This window comes from Nannobrachium achirus, assembly GCF_963921795.1.
Source record: "Nannobrachium achirus genome assembly, chromosome: 18".
NCBI lineage: Eukaryota > Metazoa > Chordata > Actinopteri > Myctophiformes > Myctophidae > Nannobrachium > Nannobrachium achirus.
Window position 1 is genome coordinate 18,732,090 of NC_137825.1, and position 13,474 is coordinate 18,745,563.

At 41.6% G+C, this 13,474-nt stretch overlaps 1 protein-coding gene across 1 annotated transcript; it reads right to left on the reverse strand.

Moving 5' to 3' along the window:
• Positions 1-3,302: 3,302 nt before the first annotated feature.
• On the reverse strand, positions 3,303-9,574 carry LOC308303473 (UPF0449 protein C19orf25 homolog). The gene is made up of 3 exons (XM_080747852.1): positions 9,449-9,574; positions 6,568-6,749; positions 3,303-3,735 (listed from the first exon to the last, which is right to left on the reverse strand). Exons 2-3 carry the CDS (start codon positions 6,710-6,712, stop codon positions 3,542-3,544), a joined length of 339 nt encoding a protein of 112 aa, XP_080603978.1. The 5' UTR covers positions 6,713-6,749; positions 9,449-9,574; the 3' UTR covers positions 3,303-3,541.
• Positions 9,575-13,474: the final 3,900 nt, after the last annotated feature.

The window sequence follows — 13,474 nt, forward strand, 5'->3', positions numbered from 1 at the left end:
TCACACCAGTCCCCTTTTCAGGAGAGAACTGTTCGGACACACTCACTCAGAAAATCACAGAAATGAAAACCAGGGCTTAAAGTTAATGAATTGTATTTTTGGGGGTGGAAAAATACACTGGGTATAATGAAAATAAGAAATCTTTGGGCATAAAACGACAAGGGCGGAATTCAAGTGTGACTCGCATCACGGCAACCACACTTCTTCTTTCTAGTCTATTCATGAAATGAGAAGAATATCAGAGCCTGCTTACTGTCCAGAACATGATGAAGTACTGTAGGTCTGTAGCGGTGATGAACAGGCAGTAGACCAGTGAGTAGGCCAGGAACAGCATAAAGAACTTATAGTTAGGCCCCATTTACACAGGCAGCCAAATCCAGCCTGAATCAGATCTGTGCCACATCCAGATTGGAATCTGATTGGTTAATATGGTCACATGGAACAAATCAGATTCCAATCTGAATGTGACACAGCTCTGATTCAGGCTGGCTGCCAGTGTGAATGGGGCCTTTGAGAATCCTACGCAGTTGTTGACCCTGAAACCAGACAAAACAACAGGTCTTCAGCAGGGGTTGAAGAAGTACTCAGAAGTACTGTATATATGTTTTTGTCGAAACAAAAAGGATTTTGTTAAAAGGCCAACGGTGGTGTTCCTGCACACCACCATGGAGGTTGAAACTTGTGGATTCAAATCCACTGTGGTGCATCTGACTTGGTGACTTGTGAAGTATTTGATTTTTCTTTTTGTTGAAAGGTGTGAGATCTAGCTCTCTCTCCTACCATGCCCCCCACACACACATAATTTCTCCTGGATTTGGTGTCTAACGTGGTGTCTATTTTTTTTCTTATAATTTTTATCCCACAATTTTGTAACCCATTTTTTCACCCAGTGCCAATTGCCTATGTAATCCTGGGCTCTGCTCTCCCTCTGCCAACCTGGGGAGGCAACGGACTGACCTCATGCTTCCTTCTATGCATGAGGAGTCCAAGTTGCTTCTTTTCACCTGACAGTGGAGATTTCCCTGGTTTGGACGTAGCGCGTGGAAGGAACACGTTATTCCAACCAGTTCCTTTCCCCTCCATCAGGCGCCCCGGCTGGCCAGGGGGAGGCATTATTGAGACCAGGATTACGTGCATGTTTTTGTGAGGGTATCAACCCTAGGAGACACGGGGAGAACATGCAAACTCCACACAGAAAGGCCCTATCGCCAACCCCACCTAGGGTGTGGGCGCTGATGACGCGGAGGAGGAACACGCCGCCAGTGCCCACAGCGTCCCCCGGCGGGAATCGAACCCAGGACCTTCTAGCTGTGAGGCGAAGCGCTAACCACTGCGCCACCGTGCCTCTAAACGTCTAACGTGGTGTCTAACTCCCAAAATTCACCAGAACACTGGAAATTACATTTAGCAGCCTATGTTAAAACAAATAATCTGGGGGAGGATCCCGGGCCCAGACCCCCCGCAGCCCGCTTAAGGGGTGGGGGCAGTCATACAGAGCCATTCATTTAAAAGGATATTCCACTTTCAACAGGGAAACACCTTATGGCCGGCACCACACACACACACACACACACACACACACACACACACACACACACACACACACACACACACACACACACACACACACACACACACACACACACACACACACACACACACACACACACACACACATTGTAACTTCAAACTACATTTTAACCATGATAGATTCATTAAGAATAACCATTATTTTTTTCTGGTGACTCATAATACCCTCATAATACGCGAGCAGGCCGTGTTTTTACGATAACTTTGTTCATTTATTTTTAATAATTATTTGGGAAAATGGAAAAATGAAATACAAAAAATAATTATTAAAAATAAATGAAAAAAGTTATTGAAAAAACACGGCCTGCTCACGTATTAGGAAGGAAATAGACATAGAAGGTAAAGACAGCCAGCCCAGACGACCTGAGTAGACTACACACAAAAAAAATAAAAGGTTCTTCAGCGGTTCTTTTAGCTCTGGTCCATCGCGTCACCTCCAGTGACGCTCTGACAGACCCGTCGGCAAATGAATAGACCGCGTTTTCTCAGCCCCTACGAGCGCTCAACTTCAGTCAAAATAAACAAAACTACTTCACTACTCACCAAACCAAAGATAGTTTTGCGTTGTGGAAAGTCTTTTCTCCACGGTGGTGAGCCCCTCAGCCCCACCCAATCTGCAAAATACACTATTTTTGGCATGAAATAAAGTGCATCCAACTCGACCGCCGCTTATTTCCGGGTTGTGAACCATTGTATGTGCGGTGGCCGCTGGGTGGCTCGAGGAGGGTGCGTTTTATTTCATGACAAAAATAATGTATTTTACAGAGTAGGTGGGGTGCTGAGGGGTTGGAGATGACTAAATATGCTTCTAAATCACACTTTTAGTCAAAACCTGTAGACCTATAATGTCTTACTGAATATGGCTTAAAAGATTCAGAATCCTTTCCTTTGCAATCTAAACACTTCAATTTCAATTCAAACGCCATAATTTCAATGTTGCACAAAGACGTGGTCAATATGACGTCTTTTCTACAGACATATACATAGGCTACAATAGGCCTACATAACTCCTAAACTTTCAATGACTAAATAGCACAGAGGAAACTGCTAGTTTCACTATAAAACATTAATTGTATTTGTTTTATTAGTTTGAACTAATCTTGAAATAGATGGTGTCACCCAAAGCAAACTCGTGTCATACCAAGTAAATATCCGTTTTTGCGCCCTGTTGTCTTCACAGACCAAGAGAAGATGATGGCTTCTGATTTGATGTCATCTTTATTGACAAATAAATGCACATGAATAAAACATCGGTCCAAAGGATTTCCAAATAAACTGTGAAAATGCAACACGGCCGACCCATCTGACCACTTAACATGTGTGTGTGTGTGTGTGTGTGTGTGTGTGTGTGTGTGTGTGTGTGTGTAAAGTGACCTGAGATTTTTCAAGTGCCCTTGAAGTCTTTGCAAAGTCTTTGCATTCGTTCTGTCATCCAGCTAATTTTAGCTTTAACCGAGTAGTTCACCCAAAATATGAGTTATTTTTTAACAATTAGACGCCATATGAAGCCTTGAATTAATGGAGGTTGTTTTGTTTTTGCCGCGACCCAGGTAAAAATTACGTCAGACTTTCAGTGCTGTATTGCTGTAAGAGATTCCAGGGACTCTGTGGGTTCCTTTATGGGGGTCTAAATTGACCCATACAAGTTTGTAACTCTGACAGTGTACAAATGGAACCAAATGAAACCTGGCGGGTTCATTTGGTTCCATTAATACACTGTCCGAGTTAAAGGGGAGACCTTGACATTTGAAAGTTTGAGAAACACTGCTTGATTCCATTTAGATGTCTAGAGTCCTGTCAGTAGGCGGAGATCTCAAGATTCATCTGGCTATGCCGAGACTAACTTCTCTCTTCGCCTCGGTGGCAGCATTATCATGATGAGGTCAGAGCATCAGTCCTCTCCATACCTTGGTGAAATCTTCATTGATGTCACAGTGACATCATGATGATGTCAGAGCATTAGTCCTCTCTTCACCTCTGCGACATCGTGGTCCAGTCGCTCTCCGGCCGCCCGTAGCTCCGCCCTCTGAAGGGTCAGTTGACCCTTGACCTCCTGCAGTCTCTCGTTCAGGTCCAGGTAGAGGCGGCTCTGCTGGTACCTGGACTCGGGTTCCACCTCAGTGTCTCCATACTGCCCCCTGGTGTCTGAAAACACACACATAAAACAACATTTCATCCACTTCATCATCCATGAGTGCCCTCAAGATCTGAGACACAAGCACATGGTCATAACACCAGAGGGAGATCGTCTGACCTCGTTCCCCCCAAAATGTGCCTCAAATGTGGGTCAAAATGCATTCTAATATTCTGCCACCAAAATGTGGAATGACCTACCACGGGGGACTTCAATGTTTTTCGAGATGGTCTGCTGCAGTTCAAACCAGGCATCAGAATGGAGAAGAAAGGTGATTTCAGTGACTCTGAGCGCGACATGGTTGTTGGAGCCAAATGGGCCGGTCTGAGTATTTCAGAATCTAACTATCCTTATGGTTTACAGAGAATGGTGATCCATCACACAGGCAAAATAAGCTCCACTGCAGGTATCCTGATGAAGATCTGGGTGAAATTTAAACTGGAGCTCATTCTGTGTGCTGAAACCATGACTGTAAAAAAAAAAATGGACACCGTCACGCCATTGGTTTCTACAGACCGTAAATGAAGACCTTTTTTCAGCAATAGCAAATCCGTCTTCTTTCTAGATTTGCTCCAGAAATGATCACTGAAATGAATCAAATAAATGCTATTGGCTGGAGGCTGGGTCTTCACTCTGTACAACCACTAGAAACATAGCCTACGTTATAATTCATTATAAAATGAATGTGACCATAATTTAATAAACTAGCGATTGAAAACAAAGTGTTTATGAAAGGGTTTACTAGGATAATAAAATCAAGTGTAAAGTTCAATCAATGCCCCATGACAGACTCGAGCGAAGTTCTCATGTGACAAAAAGAACAGATCTACAAGCTATCACTGAGCTATCACAGTGCAACATGTTTTTAGCTTGAAGATCTATTATTTTTGTCACGCAACATCCTGTATACTATTTATTAGGCCACCGGCAGCAGCTTGTGCAGGGCTGGGCAGCACTACATTTTTCACTACATGTTACATATTTCATGTGATGTTAGACATGTTTTGGGACATGCTTTATGAACAATATCAATAGACAAAAACAATGTATATCCAAACATTTTAAAAACACTTGATTAATTCAGAACATTTTTCAGGCCTGGAAAACAGTTTTTCTAATCTCAAAATATTTCCAGGAATTTCATGACCGTGGGAACCTGGTCACTTATGGGTGTGCACTATCCTTCCAAAGACCAAATATGTCACAAACAAAATTAATTTGGTTTGATCGCTCTCTATAATATTAATCTATTAGGAAAATACAAAGCAATCATTATGAATCAGTGTTGTATGAATTAATTATGTTCATGAATGAAATGAATCTGAAAGACAAAGATATGCAACTCCTTGGCTTCACCATCAACAAGTGATAGAAAAAATATATTTGACATAGAAAATAAAGTTAAGTGACAATAAAATGTATTCTTGACCTTGCTGACTAAATCAGTGGTTCTCAAACTTTTCATGCTGCGTCCCCCAAAATAATCATATTATAACTGGGGGACCCCCCACCCTGAAAAGCAATTAGACTTGGGGTTGATGCATTACATTTAGTTTAACTCGGTTCCACAGATAAATAATGTGAAAATAGCTGAGAACGCCTTGCATCAACTATTTTCAGATTATGCACTTTCTTGGATAATATTTGACAATTTGGCAAATGTTTGAACAGTTTTTATAATAGTAGTAGTCATTTTTATTTTATTTATTTTAGACGTAAAAATGGTCTGAAGTCCTTGTCACAAATGTGCAGATACCCTTGTCTACACTTATACTGTGTGTTGAGTGAGAACAAACAAATAAAAAACATCTGGGGACACCCCTCAGGTTTTTCGACCCACAGTTTGGGAACCACAGAACTAAATCACCTGCTTCATCAGAATGCCGAATAGGCTTTATGCAGATAACCGTCCACTTCCAAAGGAAGGGTATCTGCATATGGTCCATTGTGGTAAAGGAGACCTGACCAACATGTAGGATTACCCTGGTGGGTGTCATCCAGTTTGTCATCTAGTATCGGTGGGTTAGGGCAGTGGTTCTAAACCTGTGGGGTCCCAGGGGGGTCCCCAAATTATCCCCAAGTTCATCATCTGTAAATTATTATACAGATGATGAACTTAATGTACAACATTGTTTTCTCTCTCGACAGTAAACAAACCAACAAAAGGTTTAAGGACTTTTTTACACCTCTAAAATGACTTTGGCCAACTTGTCAAATTAGTCAGAAATTGTGAAAATAGCTGAAAATAGCTGATCTACATGCTCACAACATCTCGCGTTGCGAGGCGTTGCGAGCATGTAGATCTGCTATTTTCACAATAGAACCGTCTTAACTACTGTAAATGTAATGCCTCAACTCTTAGTGCTCATCAGGGTGAGGGTGGGGGTGGGGGGGGGGGTCCCCAGTTAAAATTAGGGGTGCAACAATACTGAACCAAACCGGTATACCGAACCGAACAGCCCATACCGAATGAACCGAATTTCTTTATTGTTTTGGGTGTGGCCACATAAAAACATAATTTTAACTCTTTCTGTACACTTTTTTGGAGAAAATCTTCCTCCTAGTATAATCATAATAACTGATTATCATGTTTTAGGGGGGAAACAAATGATTGCACCCCATCTTTAAAATTAACTGAACATTTTGGATTCTTTATTTTTTCATTTTAAATTTTTACAGTACCGAAACCGTACCGAAACCGTGAGCCAAAAACCGAGATACGAACCGAACCGTGGGCTGACTGAACCGTGGCACCCCTAGTTAAAATATGATTATTTGGGGGGGTCACGGCCTGAAAAGGCTGAGAACCACTGGGTTAGGGGATTAGAGGCTGGTCATTTTACCCTGGGTGGTATCATCCATCAAGGTGAACACGGGGTCGGAGGTCGCCGCTCTCTCAATGTCCTCCAGAACCTGGGCCACGGTGGGCGGGTCCGGGCGGCTGGGAAGGACCACCCGCTTCTTGGTCTTAGAGCCCACCATGTTCATGATGACTCACTGGCTCAGAACCAGGTCTTCTTCACCTCTGAGACACAACATAGATGCTTGATATGTTTTATTAGAATTAGCTGGTGGTAAAATTGGTGGTGTTTACCACACTACTGTAGTGTGTTTCTATAGGAGGTAAATACCACCACACTACTGTAGTGCAGGGGTCTTCAACAGGGGGTCCGGGACCCCTAGGGGGTCCTCAGAGTTACTACAGGGGGCCACCAAATCTGTGTGTGATACAGTAGGATAAATATTTTAAATGAACAACTTGAACCCTTGCAACCCTATTCTGAGGAATAGCATAACCTCAAAAAAGTCAAAAACTTCACAATCAAAGTGGGTGACAAGGTCATAACACGAAAAAACGAAATCTCTTACTTAGGATGCATCCTTGAAGCTAATCTTTCCAGTGAAAAGATGACTTCTAAAGTAATAAATAAAATCAACCAACGAACTCGTTTCCTACAGAGGATCGCCCCGATGGTCAATTTCAACACACTGAAGACCATAGCTGGTGCAATAATCCAGCCCCTCTTTGACTACGGAGTCCACGTATGGTATCGTGACGCACCACAAGCCCTGAAAACTAAACTCCAAACAGCCCAAAATAAACTAATTAGGGTCCTGCTTATCCTTCCCTATCAGACTCACCTCACCGCTACTCACCAATTAAGAGTGGGGTGGCTCAGAGTAGATGACAGAGTACAGCAACTTGCAATGGGCCTGGTGTACAAGATACACTACACCACTATGATACCCAAGTACCTTTCAAAATACTTTATAAACATTAAGGATGTCCATAATTACAACACCAGAGGCAGCGCCACAGATCACTTTCAACCCAGAGTCAAAACCAACAAAGGGTCAAACTCTTTTTTCTGCTATACCACCAAAATGTGGAAAGCCTTACAGAAGGCCATAAAGGAGTGTGGATCACTAGCATCCTTTAAAATTGCCCTGAAAAACCACTTACAGGCAGCAGCCGTTCGCAACTGGTAAAAAATGAACCTAGCCCAACCCTACCCTCCCCTGCCCCTTCTTTGTATATACTGTTGGTTTAGACTTACTGTCTTTTTTTTTGTTTTTCTTTACATATCTACTGCATAGTACTGTGTTCTATTTGTCTGTCATTCAATGTTATATGAGATACTTCAATGGTTTCCAGTGGAAATAAGCTTAGTCTTTTCATACCTTTCGTACCTTTCGTACCTTTTCCTATGCAAACTTCTAATAAAGTCTTCAATCAATCAATCAAAAGCAGACCTACAAGCTCTCAACGCCTTGCAGCTAGTAGATCGTCTATTTTCAGCAAATAGGTTTGGGGTAGATTTAAAAAAGAGCAGACAAAGAACAGAGTGACAGGTCAAGTTTACTAAGTATTGACAATTTAAGTGGTTAAATGTCTGAAAATTAACGCAAATCCAACATAGACTGATGATGACAGAGCTGTCAAACAAGTCTATGAATCTATCTATGAAAATCTGAATCACACGTTTATATGTTTATACAATACTAGACCTTACCCGTTCGAATATATGTGCTGCAAAATATGTGCAGAGTGTGGGTTTTGGGGAAAGTAACTGTAACTGCATGGTGCGTGCGTGAGAATATGTGGGAGCATCATAATGTAAGGAGCAGCCCATGGAGGAGTGTATATTTATGATGGATACAAATAATTTAACAGCAAAATTAGGTGAATAGAAGTATGAGGATGTATTTGCTCCACATAAGTTTTCTATACCCTTTGGAAGATGAGACACACATCACCCGTTGCATGCGTGACCCATGCAGAGAGAGAGAGAGAGAGAGAGAGAGAGAGAGAGAGAGAGAGAGAGAGAGAGAGAGAGAGAGAGAGAGAGAGAGAGACTGCAACATTCCTAACTGTGAGAGAGGTGTGTGTGGGCCCGGGGCTACAGATCCCATGGCCTGGAGGAACGGACCGTAACCCTGACAACAGGCTGTAGAGCTATAGAGTGAAGAAACGCTAAGAAATCGCTAGAATTTGGGAAAAATGAAATTCGGGCTCCGTCACGGTGTGTATAATGCTAATGACCAATGCCATGTTAAATTTGAGATCAGTCGCTGAAGCGAGTGAATAGATAATGCATTTTGTGACTGACTGACCTCTCTCTCTAATTATATGTTAGATGTATAGAGGGGTTCCCTGCTTCATCTCTCTCTCTCTCTCTCTCTCTCTCAGCTAAGGGGTCCTTGGCCTGAATACATTGAAGACCCCTGCTGTAGTGTGTTTCTATAGAAACACTACAGTAGTGTGGTGTGTTTACATATAAAAACACACTACAGTAGACACAGACAGTTCCACTGTAATACCAGTTTAAATTACATTAAACCAGTTCCACTTTAATACCAGTTTAAATGACCTATTAACACCATAAACCACTTACAACCAGTTCCACCAGTGAAAGTAATGGGAATAATAGATCAGTACAAGAAGTGCTTGTTCCTTGTAGATTTATACATTAAACTCAATTGAAGAATATAGACATTTTTATCTAAAGACTGACGTCAACAGAGATATTAATATTATGCAACGTTGTATGACCATTTTCACAATTTCAGGCCCTGCAGAGAGACACCAACAAATGTGACTTTTTCCCCCCACACATACATTTTCACCAAAAATATAAATACAGTTCGGCTGCAGGCTAAAGACACGTTGCTAACATGTAAACAACAAAAGCTAATGTTAGTTTAATAGCCAGTAAAACTCACCAGATTGTTGAAATGTCTCACTGTGGCGGTTTTTGATTACTGGTTGGTCATGTTCGGTTGTATTTTGATTTTAGTGTTTATAAAATAAACAAGTGAAGAAGATACTAAGCCAGTTGTTTAAAGCAGTGACAGAACGAATAGCCAGTTTTCAACCGATTTCCTTTTCAGCGCCCATATCATATCTGGTCTAGAGCCCGCCCCCACTGTATCCGGTCATTTTCACGTTCACATAGATTAGCGCACAGGGACCATTTCCGTATCCGATAAGAGCCGGATGTGCAACCTGAAAAGCGGAATAGACGCCAGATCATGCTGACACGTCACACTAACGACGTCTTTGCGTCTTTCACGTTCTGTACGTCAACCTAGATCCCATAGCCCAAAAAGCACGGTCGCGGTGATTGGTCGCACGGTTGTCCAGGAGGCTATTATTCCTACCGTAGGAGACGTCGTTTGAAGGAGCGCTCGTTTTATTGTCCACGACATTGCAAGCGGCGCGAAGGCCAGCGGACCTTGGTCCTGCTCTTATGGTAGGAACACTCGCGTCCAGGAGATGGACATAGCATGTTTGATCATTATATTGATTAAAAAGTAAACGCATGACTCAATTCAACATTGATGCAGATTATAAAGTGTATTTATAATTTAATTTACATTAAATTAGAGTTTATTTTCAAATAACACATAACTACTACAACTACAACTACCAATCACACTCGACTGTCAGTCCAGGCTATGGAACCGCTCAGTAGCGTTTGTAGCGTTGCTCTGCTGCCCTCCAGTGATGACATCTAGACACTACAGTCTACTTGGAATAGTTTTAACCACATTAAACCTGGAGTGAGTGAGTCCCTATTTAGTCAGGGAATTTTAATAAAACCCTGGGAATAAATTCCTTACCAAACAATTTCTTCACCAATGTGTTCGTAAAGGTGTCTATAGTAACATATCTAACAAAGATTGAAATTCAACATCCCTAGCAAAATGTTTGACAGCTAGGGTAATTCTGGGTCTCATTCACTTACTATACACTGTAGCGTTATTTGGAATTGCACACGCGTTCTGGGCAAACCCCGCCCATGGAAGCTTTTGATTGGCTGAACTGGCGCTAGGGAGCGCTCCTTTTTGTCCGCTTGGACCGCACAGAGGTGCGCGGTGCGTTTATCGTGCGCTTGCCCAGGCCTTACGGCCTGGGCATAAATAGAACGATTGCATTCACCACGGCTTCGTAACTCGCGCGGCGCTCCGCCGGCCGCGCGGCCCTGGCCCGCTCTTCGCGGCCACTCGCGCCTGCGGCGCTCGGGGGCGAAGAGCAGGACCAAGGTCCGCTGGCCTTCGCGCCGCTTGCAGTGTCGTGGACAATAATCAACGCCTCCGCCCAGAACGCGTGTGCAATTCCAAATAACGCTACACTGTACTATAAGGGAAAAAATCACTCCCAAAAATATGCTTTAAGTAGCATGTTAGGGGTCTAACTGCCTGGGTGTTTTTAATTATTCTGAATCCATTGCAAGCATTTGTTTTGCATGAAAAACATTCATTGGGCCAAAAACAGACGCAAAAAACTATGGTTTAGTGATGAGTCATCACTTTTCACAAGGTGTATGGGCCCATTTTTGGCCCAAGGGATGTTTTTCGTGCAAAACAAATGCTTGCAATGGATTCAGAATAATTAAAAACACCTAGTTAGACCCCTCACATCCCAATTAAAGCTTATTTTTGGGAGTGATTTTTTTCCCTTACAGTATAGTGTATAGTAAGTGAATGAGACCCAGAATTACCCTAGCTGTCAAACATTTTGCTAGGGATGTTGAATTTCAATCTTTGTTAGATATGTTACTATACACCTTTACGAACACATTGGTGAAGAAATTGTGTGGTAAGGAATTTATTCCCACATTTGACAGATATTCTGCTAACTTTCCCTGACTATATTTTGGGCAGATCATTCTAGTTAAATGTTTTATTGAACCGTAGGCCTACATCTTTAACACACACCTTCTCTTAATGCACAAAATATTTCCAGATGGGGTACGCAGACAAATGCATATTTGGGCACATTGATATGAAAATGTTTGAAAACCACTGTTTTCAAATATTTTTATTACATTTTTTGTCCATAACCTGGCCATGATGATAATAACAACTGTTGCTACTAGCCTACTACCCTGCCATTGTTGGTAATAATAAGGATGGGGAAATTAGATTTTTCTTCTCATATATCACTTCATACATAATCTTACCATGTGTTGACAAAGAGACAAAAGCCCTGTTACTGTCAAACCTGTTTATTTATAGAAGCCGACATGTAATAATAATAACAAGTTGACTATAATTTCTGTTTTAATTGTATTTTCCTTACATACATGTTGATGTGTTCATTAATACAGATCCAGTATTTACACCTCAATTTCTCACAAACAATTAACCACAGCTAAAGTCATAAAAAAGGCACAACACATTGATGGCAGTCTTCTAACAAAGGCCTATACTGTATGACACAATGTCGCCTGTACTTATTATAAGACTCTGGAGTTAGCTCACTGAGCTAAGACTGAAGGGTGACATTGTGCGTTTCACGTATCACAAAAATAACAAACCAACACTCAACTATACAGACTACAGAGTTGCATCATTGTCGCCGTCCATTGGAAACCTTATTTATCCAAAACGGTTACTTTTTTCAAAGCATGTTTAGCATGTTTGTGTTCCAACTTGGAACAATGGAAGTAATGTAGTATAAGTTCCTATTTATCTGTATCACAATGAAAACTAAAAAGATTTTAAGGAAAATAAATAGTGACTTTGTTTTTACATTGTTGTTTATTAAAATCTCATTAAAATCTTGCCAATTATTTGGGGGCACACTTGCATTACCCTCGCAGCCCACCAGTGGGCCCGGCCCCCACCCACAGGTTGATAACCACTGCTTTAAAAGAGGCAACATCATGGTCCTGAAAACAGGTTTGATCCCCTGAAACGCACTTCCATCAACAGCCATGTGGAGGTGCCCTTGAGCTACACACAGACCCTCTCCCTGAGAGCTTGCTACTAAGGCATTTGAAATGTTAAGTCTCACACCAGTGGTGTGGTGGAAGAAGAACACAGATATATTTACTTAAAAGTAGCAACAGCACTATATACTAAATACTGTTACAAGTAAAAGTTTTACTTGAGTAAAAGTACAAATGTTTTGGCATTAAAATAGACTTACAGTACCAAAGTAAAAGTACTCATTATGAATGGCCCTTTTTTTTGTCCTCACTCAACACAACATGTGATCGGCTACTTTTAAAAAGCCCAAAAGAAAGACAAAAAAAAAAAAGTAATTCTACAAAGTAACCAGTAACTAAAGCTGTCAAAGAGTTGTAGCACTATTTTCCACCACTGCTCAATGCACACTGTAGACCTGAGTGTAGAACCACTAGCTGTTAAGCACTTTCAAGCTGCCGTCCCTATTCTGGTCATTATAGGCAATATGTTACAATGTTCATAAACCACAGTACAGTAGTCCATATGCATGCATTGTAGTAGTTCATCCAGGCAACAGGTCCGCAACCACAACAACAGATAAACAGCCTTACATTTTGGGGAAAGTGACACATGGACAAATTCCCCGACCCATTCCTTATGCCAATGGTTAATGCACATGTGAAGGTTCAGATCAACTGATCAAATCCACAGAGGAGAAAAATGGATGAGGTCAAAGGGACTGACGGACAGAGATACGCGTTGTGACCTTGTAGATATTTCTTTTCACTATTCGGAATAGTCATACAGCAAACTAAGACTTAACGACCACTTCAACCCTATCGTCGCTATTCCGGGGGGGTGAATGTATGTCAACACAATGCATCACAGCTTGTAGTTTTCAGCGAAAATATTTAGTGTCGAGCGAGAACAGGAGGCAGTCTAGTATAGACTAGAGCCTTGAGGGACCCCTGTCAACTAAGTGTTCAAAATGTCAGAAAGGTTACGTGTAGAAAAGTCAGCGAGAACATAATTTAATATATATTTTTTATATAT